Source organism: Neoarius graeffei, chromosome 4, assembly GCF_027579695.1.
Source record: "Neoarius graeffei isolate fNeoGra1 chromosome 4, fNeoGra1.pri, whole genome shotgun sequence".
Classification (NCBI taxonomy): Eukaryota; Metazoa; Chordata; class Actinopteri; order Siluriformes; family Ariidae; genus Neoarius; species Neoarius graeffei.
In genome coordinates this window covers 97,039,233-97,051,654 of record NC_083572.1, presented here as the reverse complement: position 1 = coordinate 97,051,654, position 12,422 = coordinate 97,039,233, and the positions used below count along the sequence as shown (strand labels likewise).

Sequence of the window (12,422 nt, the reverse complement as noted above, 5' to 3'; positions counted from 1 at the left end):
CTTGGAAACAGTGAATACATTTATTATACAGTTTAATGTAGTTAACAGTCACTACTTACACAGAGACGACAGGGCTTTAGCTTCCGCATCTGCTTCCTCTTTTCCAGGTCCTGAGTTTCTGATGTTTGCGTTTGTTTCGTCTAGAATTTGATATTTCGATCGATGTCTCTCGATGGCATCTTTTGCGCCTCCAGCCAAATCCAAAATATCATCCACGTCGAAGCTTTTACAGTCTGAGAAACCCGACGCCTCCTCTGTAAACTCATCGGGGGCGAGTTTCTCTCCTGCCTGCTGCAGGTTCCTCTGCTCCTCTGTAGCGAAACCAATCTGATCATCCATAGCGGAAACGGCTCTGAAACCAACACCAACTTTTGAAGTTTACTCTGAGACCTTCAGCGAAAATATCAGTTGCATAGTTTGTTGCAAAGTTTTCCCTTTTAAGTTAAGCCGGAAGTGCCTTACCTCTTGCTCTTCCTAACTTCAAAAGGAGGGGCTTGATGTTTCAGTCTTACACAAGGGGGAGGGGGCGTGGCTAACTGTTAACCCACATGCTTGTATGACGTAAGGGGTTCGCAAACTCTTTTTGCAATCAAAGACCCCCTTGCAGAATAAGAATGAGAATAAGAATTACATTTAGATGCAATGCAGTTATAATTCAACAAAAACTGATCCTTTCTTATTAGCAATATTTCTACAGAATGAACTACACAGGTGGTGTCGTGGTGAGCACTGTTGCCTCACAGCAAGAAGGTCCTGGGTTCGAGCCCAGCGGCCAATGAAGGCCTTTCTGTGTAGAGTTTCCATGTTCTCTGCGTGGGTTTCCACCGGGTGCTCCGGTTTCTCCCACAGTCCAAAAACATGCAGGTTAGGTTAATTGGTAGCTCTAAATTGACCGTACATGTGAATGGTTGTTTGTCTTTATGTGTCAGCCCTGTGATGACTTATCCAGGGTGTGGAGTTTCCATATTCTCTCTGTGTCTGCGTGGGTTTCCACCGGGTGCTCCGGTTTCCCCCACAGTCCAAAGACATGCAGGTTAGGTTAATTGGTGGCTCTAAATTGACCGTGAATGTGAATGGTTGTTTGTCTTTATGTGTCAGCCCTGTGATGACTGGTCCAGGGTGTGAAGTTTCCATGTTCTCTCCGTGTCTGCGTGGGTTTCCACCGGGTGCTCCGGTTTCCCCCACAGTCCAAAGACATGCAGGTTAGGTTAATTGGTGGCTCTAAATTGACCATATGTGTGAATATGAATGTTTTTTGTCTTTATGTGTCAGCCTTGTGATGACTTGTCCAGGGTGTGGAGTTTCCATGTTCTCTCCGTGTCTGTGTGGGTTTCCACCGGGTGCTCCGGTTTCCCCCACAGTCCAAAGACATGCAGGTTAGGTTAATTGGTGGCTCTAAATTGACCGTGAATGTGAATGGTTGTTTGTCTTTATGTGTCAGCCCTGTGATGACTGGTCCAGGGTGTGAAGTTTCCATGTTCTCTCCGTGTCTGCGTGGGTTTCCACCGGGTGCTCCGGTTTCCCCCACAGTCCAAAGACATGCAGGTTAGGTTAATTGGTGGCTCTAAATTGACCATATGTGTGAATATGAATGTTTTTTGTCTTTATGTGTCAGCCTTGTGATGACTTGTCCAGGGTGTGGAGTTTCCATGTTCTCTCTGTGTCTGTGTGGGTTTCCACCGGGTGCTCCGGTTTCCCCCACAGTCCAAAGACATGCAGGTTAGGTTAATTGGTGGCTCTAAATTGACCATGAATGTGAATGGTTGTTTGTCTTTATGTGTCAGCCCTGTGATGACTTGTCCAGGGTGTGGAGTTTGCATGGACAGAGTCCTCCGCCCGCACGCCACTTACGCGGCCGCATATCTGGATGATATTATCATCTATAGTAATGACTGGCAGAGGCACCTCGAACATCTGAGGGCCGTCCTTAGGTCGCTGAGATGGGTGGGGCTCACAGCCAACCCAAAGAAGTGTGCGATTGGGCGGGTGGAAGTATGGTATCTGGGCTTCCACTTGGGCAACGGGCAGGTGCGCCCCCAAATTAATAAGACCGCAGCAATTGCGGCCTGCCCGAGGCCCAAGACCAAAAAGGGGGTGAGACAGTTCCTGGGGCTGGCTGGCTATTACTGTAGGTTTATACCTAATTATTCGGACGTCACCAGCTCGCTGACTGACCTCACTAAAAAGGGGGCACCAGATCCGGTCCAGTGGATGGAGCAATGCCAGCGGGCTTTTTCTGAAGTGAAAGCTGCACTGTGTGGGGGGCCACTTTTACACTCCCCTGACTTTTCTCTCCCCTTTGTGTTGCAGACTGACGCGTCGGACAGGGGGCTGGGGGCTGTTTTGTCCCAGGAGGTGGAGGGGGAGGACCACCCCGTCCTGTACGTTAGCAGGAAGCTGTCAGTGCGTGAGGGGCGCTACAGCACGATTGAAAAAGAGTGTCTGGCGATCAAGTGGGCGGTCCTCGCTCTCCGTTACTACCTGCTGGGGCGCCCTTTCACCCTCTGTTCGGACCACGCGCCCCTCCAGTGGCTCCACCGCATGAAAGATGCCAACGCGCGGATCACCCGTTGGTATCTGACACTCCAACCCTTCAATTTCAAGGTGGTCCACAGGCCGGGGGCGCAGATGGTCGTGGCGGACTTCCTCTTCCGTCAAGGGGGGGGGTCGGCTGCAGGCTGGACAGCCACCCGGCCTGAGTCGGGCGGTGGGGGTATGTGGCAGCGGGGGCGTGGTCGAGCGCTGGTCTGTGACAGGAGGGTGGAGTCAGGGAAGGTAAGTGGCAGAATCACTACACCTGACGGCAATTAACCTGTGTTTGTGTGTGTCTTCCCAGTGACCGCGCCCTATTTAAGGAGGGAGAGTGAGAGCGGAGCGGAGCTTCCCCGGACGAGAACACTACAGTGTGTGTGTGTGTCTCTATCGTTTAAAGTTGTCAGACTGAAAAGTGCAGCAAGAAAGCTCATATTTAACCCTGATCTCTGTCCTGCCGTCCTCTGTGCTCCACCCCCACGTACGGAACGTTGACACTGACATACTTGTGAAACTTTGGAATTAAAAAAAAAAAAAAATTGGACTTAACAGTCTGTGGGTAGTTTAGTTTAGTTTATTTGACAGACTTATATCCAAACCATACAAGACAGATAAAGGACTATAAAAAACACAAATATATGGTATCACATACAAACATACAGACATTTCAGCCAGTGCGCCCTTAGTCTGGATGTGTAACGGGAACAGCTCACTAGGGGATCTGAAAGTGCAACCATGATGCTGTTGGTGGATTCATCCAGGCGATGCATAAACTTAAACATCAAGTGTCTTAAAAGCGCCTTAAGTGTGTTCACTCCAACTGACACAAACATCTGACTAGCACTCCCTCCTCTGGGAGTCTTGAGTAGGATTCTCATTGCATCATTGTAGGCAACTTGTAACCTCTGCATGCTGGATTTTCTATAAACTGACCACAGATGGGCAATGTAAAGTGGTGTACAATATGCTTTGATCAGAGCAACTTTAACTTGAGTAGAACAGCTAAACTTACGTGCAATGGTGTTTGCCTGTGCATATAACTTACAACACTATCTGTATATATCATCATCATCATTCATATCATCTGTGACAATATGACCAAGGTATTTAATCTTTTTACATACCTTAAGACTATTATTGGCAGAGGTGGAAAAACTGGATTGACAAAGTAAAAGTCCTGCTTAGGTTTTCCTTCTGCCTGTGCTCTCAACACAGGTGATTTCACCAATTAGCTCATCAACCTGGCTTAGGGGATGTGGTAATTAGGATCAGCTGGTTCATTGAATTGGCTGGAGCAAAAATGTGGCAGGGTTTTTACTTTCTGCACCCGGGTTTTTCCACCTCTGATTATTGGACAGTTTGAACACAGGAAAATTGAGCTTTTTGTCCTGTTTAGTTCTACATATTAAAACAGCACTTTTGCTGGAATTATATTTTATATCATATTCCACACCATATTCTGTACATACATTAAGCAGCTGCTGTAGCCCAGCACTACTTGGACTGAAGATAACAAGATCATCTGCATACATAAGATGGTTCACCAACATGCCACCAATCATACAACCAGTGTTACAAGCGCTCAGCTGCTTAGATGATTCATCAACATATAAATTAAATAAAACAGGAGACAGAATCCCTCCCTGCCTGACACCATTGGACACTCTAAAGGAGGCATATATACTACCCCCCCCCCCCCCCCCATTTAATGTGCATCTTCTGGTGGGCATACCAATAGGCAAGTACCCTCACAATATACCCAGGCACTCCCCCTTGCTTTAATTTAATAAAAAGCTGTTTATGATTCACTCGATCAAACGCTTTTGAGGCATCAATAAAACACACAAGAACAGTTGAATTTTTTGCTCTATACAAATCCACAATATCCTTAAGAGCATAAATACACATGTCTGTGCTATGCTTTGGCTTAAAACCAAACTGATTATCAAAGGATGAGATGTACCTACTCACTCTATCAAGGAGGAGTCTTTCTATAACCTTGGACAAGATACTGGCCAACGCTATGGGTCTATAATTATCCAGACAACCAACTTTTCCAGCTTTGTCCTTAATAACTGGAACCAGTAAGATCTCATCTCATCTCATTATCTCTAGCCGCTTTATCCTTCTACAGGGTCACAGGCAAGCTGGAGCCTATCCCAGCTGACTACGGGCGAAAGGCGGGGTACACCCTGGACAAGTCGCCAGGTCATCACAGGGCTGACACATAGACACAGACAACCATTCACACTCACACCTACGGTCAATTTAGAGTCACCAGTCAACCTAACCTGCATGTCTTTGGACTGTGGGGGAAATCGGAGCACCCGGAGGAAACCCATGCGGACACGGGGAGAACATGCAAACTCCACACAGAAAGGCCCTCGCCGGCCCCGGGGCTCAAACCCAGGACCTTCTTGCTGTGAGGCGACAGCGCTAACCACTACACCACCGTGCCGCCCACCAGTAAGATAGTTAGCATAGAATCAAGTAATATGCCATGGATCATAAAACCAGTGAAGTTGATTGCTAGAAGGGGAGCAAGCCTAAGACTGGCACATTTCAGATGCTCTGCAGTAATTAAGTCCATGCCACATGCTTTGTTGTTAGGTAGTTTCTGCATGGCATCATATACCTCATGTGTCACTATACTTATTGATTCATCATTGATAGCAGAATCTTCCACATATGGATAATTTTTTAAACAGTTAAAAAGGGAGCTTTAATGCTGCCTCCATAATTCAGCAACATTATCTACTAGGTTTTAGTCCCACTTTAATTTATCCTTGTTAGCAAATACAGAAGCATAAAACAACCAAAAGAATCATAATCATAAAGATACATTCATGTTCAAGATATTAACCATTTTTTACACATCTTTACCATAGCAGCCAATTATTATGGATTGTGATTTATTTATTTGTGCATTGATGATCTTAAAGAAGAGAAGATTCTGGAAAAGATGGACTGCTTTTTCTGTTTCTCGTCAGTAGAGCAGTGCTGCTTCGAGTCCAGAGAGTCAGAACTTTCCTTCTGCCCTTTTCTCAGTTTCTGTAAAATGAGAAATTCACAATGGCATTAAACATCTATAGAACATCCATCATAACAGCATACAGCAGAACTAGCATATCTTCCAGACAATGTCACAATAAAACACACTGCCCTGAAATTCTGAAAAGCACAGACAACCTTTTTGCTTTGTTTTGCTTTTGTTGTACAAGTCACTTTGGTTATCTCTGCTTTCTCAAGATTACCTACTCTTGTAAAAACTCGGGGCACACATCCTGTAAAAATCTTAGCAAACTTAAAGTGCATATCACGGGTACATTCAGGAGCAAGATCAATGTAATTCTCCTATTTTATATTAAACTTTGGTCAAATATCTGTCACATTTTGCATTTTGTGCAATTTTTTTTACCTTGCGGAATACCAGAAAAATTCAGTTGAAATCAAGCCATTTGAGGCGAATTCGTCTGCCTCTGAAAAAACTTGGCATTTGGATTTCCCAGCAAACATTGATTTTTGTGACGTCACATGCGGGATGCCTCCTTCTGAATCCCACGTCAGCGCTGGTTTGTTTATGAGAATACGACCTGGTGGTTTTCTGCAAATTTCTTCAATGTTATCACGTAATTATTAAAATGGTTAACAGATGTATCATAGGAGGGTGTAGCAACACCAATCATGATGGGATTAGTACTCATCGTTTTCCAAAAGACCGGACAGTGAGAGAGAAATGGGAGCGCTTCATGCGAGGCACCCGGAAGCTGAGGACCAAAGCAGAGCCAAGAAAAAGGCCAAGAAAATCGGAGATTCACAAGTTGACTGTTGCAGGTAAGAAATAAGAGAGACTATACTCTAAATTAGGTGTTCCTGTGTTTGTGTGGTACACGGATAATGTTATTTATTGACACACACAAAAGTAAACAACACGAAAGCGCTGGGCGATAATACACTTACTTCACATGTATCAAGGGATATGCGTGTCAGAGCCTGAGATCTTGGGACCTGTCAAACACATTAAATGCATATACAACCCTGCTTAGCTGATTCCATGTGTGTAGCTATGAAATCTTTCTCCTACAGTAGCCAGTACTCTTCTAAATGAAGAAATATATAAATACATAATAGTAATTAGAAAAAATATGATTTATGTAACAATAGATAGATGAGCATTGATACATGAATCCATGGGTTTAGAAGCTCAGGCGACGATTCCATATTTTAATGCAAAATCGCTAGCTGCTAAACTTGGTCTACACAGGCTGTGCACTGAATCCATGCAAGCCCTCTCAGCCTGCTGGCGGATCCGCATGTGATGTCACGAATCTGGCTCCAGACTCCCTTGGGATTTTTCCAAATGCGTTTTATTTTATTTTTTTTTCTGCTGTAGATAGATGGCCTTGTGCAAAATTACCCTTCTGGATGAGTGTGTTAAGGGACATACTTTAATACAACCCCAATTCCAAAAAAGTTGGGACAAAGTACAAATTGTAAATAAAAACGGAATGCAATAATTTACAAATCTCAAAAACTGATATTGTATTCACAATAGAACATACAACAGATCAAATGTCAAAAGTGAGACATTCTGAAATTGCATGCCAAATATTGGCTCATTTGAAATTTCATGACAGCAACACACCTCAAAAAAGTTGGGACAGGGGCAATAAGAGGCTGGAAAAGTTAAAGATACAAAAAAGGAACAGCTGGAGGACCAAATTGCAACTCATTAGGTCAATTGGCAATAGGTCATTCACATGACTGAGTATAAATAGAGCATCTTGGAGTGGCAGCGGCTCTCAGAAGTAAAGATGGTAAGAGGATCACCAATCCCCCTAATGCTGCACCAACAAATAGCGGAGCAATATCAGAAAGGAGTTCGACAGTGTAAAATTGCAAAGAGTTTGAACATATCATCATCTACAGTGCGTAATATCATCAAAAGATTCAGAGAATCTGGAAGAATCTCTCTGCGTAAGGGTCAAGGCCGGAAAACCATACTGGGTGCCCGTGATCTTCGGGCCCTTAGATGGCACTGCATCACATACAGGCATGCTTCTGTATTGGAAATCACAAAATGGGCTCAGGAATATTTCCAGAGAACATTATCTGTGAACACAATTCACCGTGCCATCCACCGTTGCCAGCTAAAACTCTATAGTTCAAAGAAGAAGCCGTATCTAAACATGATCCAGAAGCGCAGACGTCTTCTCTGGGCCAAGGCTCATTTAAAATGGATTGTGGCAAAGTGGAAAACTGTTCTGTGGTCAGACGCATCAAAATTTGAAGTTCTTTATGGAAATCAGGGACGTCGTGTCATTCGGACTAAAGAGGAGAAGGATGACCCAAGTTGTTATTAGCACTCAGTTCAGAAGCCTGCATCTCTGATGGTATGGGGTTGCATTAGTGCATGTGGCATGGGCAGCTTACACATCTGGAAAGACACCATCAATGCTGAAAGGTATATCCAGGTTCTAGAGCAACATATGCTCCCATCCAGATGACGTCTCTTTCAGGGAAGACCTTGCATTTTCCAACATGACAATGCCAAACCACATACTGCATCAATTACAGCATCATGGCTGCGTAGAAGAAGGGTCCGGGTACTGAACTGGCCAGCCTGCAGTCCAGATCTTTCACCCATAGAAAACATTTGGCGCATCATAAAACAGAAGATACGACAAAAAAGACCTAAGACAGTTGAGCAACTAGAATCCTACATTAGACAAGAATGGGTTAACATTCCTATCCCTAAACTTGAGCAACTTGTCTCCTCAGTCCCCAGACGTTTACAGACTGTTGTAAAGAGAAAAGGGGATGTCTCACAGTGGTAAACATGGCCTTGTCCCAACTTTTTTGAGATGTGTTGTTGTCATGAAATTTAAAATCACCTAATTTTTCTCTTTAAATGATACATTTTCTCAGTTTAAACATTTGATATGTCATCTATGTTCTATTCTGAATAAAATATGGAATTTTGAAATTTCCAGATCATTGCATTCCGTTTTTATTTACAATTTGTACTTTGTCCCAACTTTTTTGGAATCGGGGTTGTATAAAAAAAACACAAAATTGGTCCAGGATATGCACTTTAAATAACAATAAGCACCACCGTCATAGGTGGATTAAAAGGCTCTTTCTTCTGTTACCATAGTGACATCAATACACATGGATATCGACATACAGAAATAATGTGGCAATCCATAATGCATGTCAGAAAGTGCTGAAGCTCAACTGACCATCCCTGTTCCGGTGCCAATGGGTGAATAAAAGAAAAAAAAAAAAACATTGAGTAGCTTTACTTTGTAACTTACTAGTGGGAAGATGCAGTGTGGATATCATAATGCAAGAGATAAAAATCTAGAAAATATTTTTACCTTGAAGGGATTCTTCAGTTCTGATATCTTAAGTTTATTTTTCTTCTTCTGGCTACATGAGGCAATGTCTGGTGTTTTCTCAGCTTCTGAAACAGCAGTATCAGTCTGCTGACCGTCTTGCTCCTTAATAGAGTGCAGCTCCTCATTGTAGATGCTGGATACTTTATGCACATACTGATCAGGCAAAGTCTTAAAATGCCCAGTGTGGTCCAACAAAGAGGTCACCCAGTTTTTCACTCTGGGAACAATGTGACCTGATGGTTTGTCCACTTCAACATTTTCCTGCCTGGATGCAGTCACACTGAGTGCACACTCTGCTTCTTGAGCATCTGTGTTTCTGGTTTTAACTACCTGAGACAGGAACTTGCTCATAATGAAGGAAACTTTACTCCTAGACTTTCTATCAATATCCACTTCCATGCAAGGAACTGAAATGTTCTGAGAACATGAATCATCATCTTCATCCCTGCTCCTTTGTGAAGAGAAGTCAGACCATAGAGAAGACACGTGAGTATATAAAAAATCACCATCATTATCAAGGGATGCATATGAACAAGAAGCACCACTGAATTCATCAGCATAGCCCTTGGAGTGGCGATCAAAGTAGTCACATTCACATTCTGATTTGAAGGGCATCTCTGATCTAGAAGTAGATGGCAGGACCTCGGGATTTTGGGTAACACTAGTAAAGAGCTGCAAAGTGTGTGAATCATCCACTGCATCCAAGCCCTCATGTATTTGAACACTAATGGCATTCATTGGCGTATTAGTCAACAAGTTAGTAGTTTCAGGATCAGTGACACCGACAATGACATTGTCAATTTTCGGTATCGATGCTGATAGACTACACAAGTCTGAAGTCCCTGCCATACTCGTGTCAGGAATAATCTGCTCAAACTCTTCTTTATTGATTGCAACATTCAGTTCACAGGAACCGTATGAAGGCTGGCCACTGTGGTGTCCATTCACTGACTGGCATCGGTTTTCATCATCACTCATCAGAACGTCGATGTGGTCCACTGGCTCACTATTGATCTTGTTCAGATGCTCCAGGGAGCTGCAGGTGATTGGAAAGCCAGGCTTTTCCAAGTGAGAAACTGCTGCTGCATCAATAACCATCTGGATCACATCTGTGCTCACATCCGTGGAATTTCCTGTGATTATAACACACAAAAGCAAGAAATCAGGAAAAAGGAAAACACCGGTAATTTCTACAAATTAAACCACCACAAATGTGCTTTGTCATGAAAAAAAAAATTCAGACCTGAATCGGTATTCATGTTCATCTTTACTTTGCCTCTGAAAAGAAAAAAAAACATTTGCTGCTTATATGGAAAAAAAAAAACAACATTTGCTGCTTATATGGACAGTTTACTTACCTGGCCTCTTGATCACTACTGGGCCCTCGAGGAACACAGATCTGAAGGGAACAATTAGGCTAATGAGCCGTCACACACTACATGATGCACACAAACTGAAACGTTATGTGTCATGGCTATTCCTGTTCCTAATTTGAAGCATACCGCAGAGTAAAATTTCCAAAATGTTGATTACTGCTGGATTTTATACTGAAAATGGCATTGGAAAAAGTTCTTAACTTCAAGTTAAGCTCTTCATGAAACAATAAATACTTTCTGTAGCTTATTTCTTATGATTAAAGTTGTCTTGAGAGCGTCTTCAGTGAAATAACCATTTTAAATTTAAAATAACATCCTAAGACATATACGTTTTGTAAAGTATGCAGATATACTCATGTATATTCAAATTTGGGGCGGCACGGTGGTGTAGTGGTTAGCGCTGTCGCCTCACAGCAAGAAGGCCCGGGTTCGAGCCCCGTGGCCGACGAGGCCCTTTCTGTGTGGAGTTTGCATGTTCTCCCCGTGTCCGCGTGGGTTTCCTCCGGGTGCTCCGGTTTCCCCCACAGTCCAAAGACATGCAGGTTAGGTTAACTGGTGACTCTAAATTGACTGTAGGTGTGAATGTGAGTGTGAATGGTTGTCTGTGTCTATGTGTCAGCCCTGTGATGACCTGGCGACTTGTCCAGGGTGTACCCTGCCTTTCGCCCGTAGTCAGCTGGGATAGGCTCCAGCTTGCCTGAGACCCTGTAGAAGGATAAAGCAGCTAGAGATGAGATGAGATATTCAAATTTGAGTCTATTCAAATATACTCAAATATACTCAGAGCCTCATTTGCATAAACAGTCCTACATGTGCAATGATACAAAAAAAACCCCAAAACCTTCTTTTAACAATAAACTGGGAAGGATTAGTTTTAATGAAGCTGTGACATCTTCACCTGTTGCTCCTTACCTGTATTTTTTCACCGAAACCTTTTTATAAATGCTAAAGAAAGAACAGAAGAAAGAAAGTGTGAAGCTCTTTAGTGCTGAATTTGACAAAACTGAATGTTAGAACTTTAGAATCAAACACGTGACTTTCAAGACCCCGCCTATGACATCATAAGAACATTCACATGGACAAGACCACCTATCACCGAGGGAATAGTGTGAGGATCCACAGAAGGTGGGGCTACACACCAGTGGCGGCTGCTGGTTTTTAAAACAGGGGAAGCCCATTTTACGCATTCATCGTAAAACCTGTAGGCCGGATATCAAAGCATAGAAAGGTGTGCCCCATTAGCATAGTGAACTAGACAACCCTACCTAGTGGCAGAAAGTATTTTTGCTTGTACATTTCATGTTATAGTCTGGCTTGCCAGGCTAGTGCCTCATATCCTTAATTAAAAATATCAAACATCCAAAAATCACTGGCTATTCAACGAAGAGCCTTGAACATCATACCCTGATATGCAACACAGAGTCTTTAACACAACACCCAGCTGTGCAACACATCCTTGAACATCTTCTGCAACACAGTCTGGAAATTCATAACCAGGTAGGCTATGCAACACACAGAACCTTGAATATTATACCCAGGTATAACCTATAACACAGAGCCCACCATTCTCGTAACATTACTGAAGTGTGTATATACTTCAGATTCATGAACATGAACACTATTTATACACAAATTCTGCCCTCCGCTCCTTTTCCAGAAAATGGTCTGTGACCCTGTCATACCAGCTGGTTGTGCTTTCCAGAGACTTCACCAGTTTCTGTTAGCAGCTAGCACTGCAGATCCCAATAAGGCTCAAGCTAGCCTACAACCAGATTGAACTACAAATGAAATAAATGAGTGAATTCACGAATGATCAAACTGATAGAATGGATGAAAGTTAACGGAGCACAACGAGTAATATTTACATTTATTTACAGAGTAATGTACAGAGACATCAATGAGAAGAAACGTTTTTATGAAAAGAAATTCGGACAGCACTTTGGCACACGACTACACTTTCTCGACATCCGCTAGGGACTGACTGATCATGCTTCCGTGTTCCTCACCAAAGTACCGGCCTCCTCATGTCTTTCAAACACTACCTCCAATAATCCTTTATCAGCCCGGCTTCTTGGCCCACCCACTGTCTCGTTTAGTCCCAGAGAAGCCCGGC

At 43.3% G+C, this 12,422-nt stretch overlaps 1 protein-coding gene across 1 annotated transcript in view; it reads right to left on the bottom strand.

Moving 5' to 3' along the window:
* Window positions 1-492, bottom strand: part of LOC132885394 (reticulon-3-like) — a 28,947-nt gene extending 28,455 nt beyond the window's left edge. Inside the window, exon 1 of the mRNA XM_060920040.1 lies at window positions 60-492. Within this exon, the coding sequence (XP_060776023.1) occupies window positions 60-339 (280 nt within the window). The 5' untranslated portion in view covers window positions 340-492. The remainder of the gene's footprint in view (window positions 1-59) is intronic.
* Window positions 493-12,422: the final 11,930 nt, after the last annotated feature.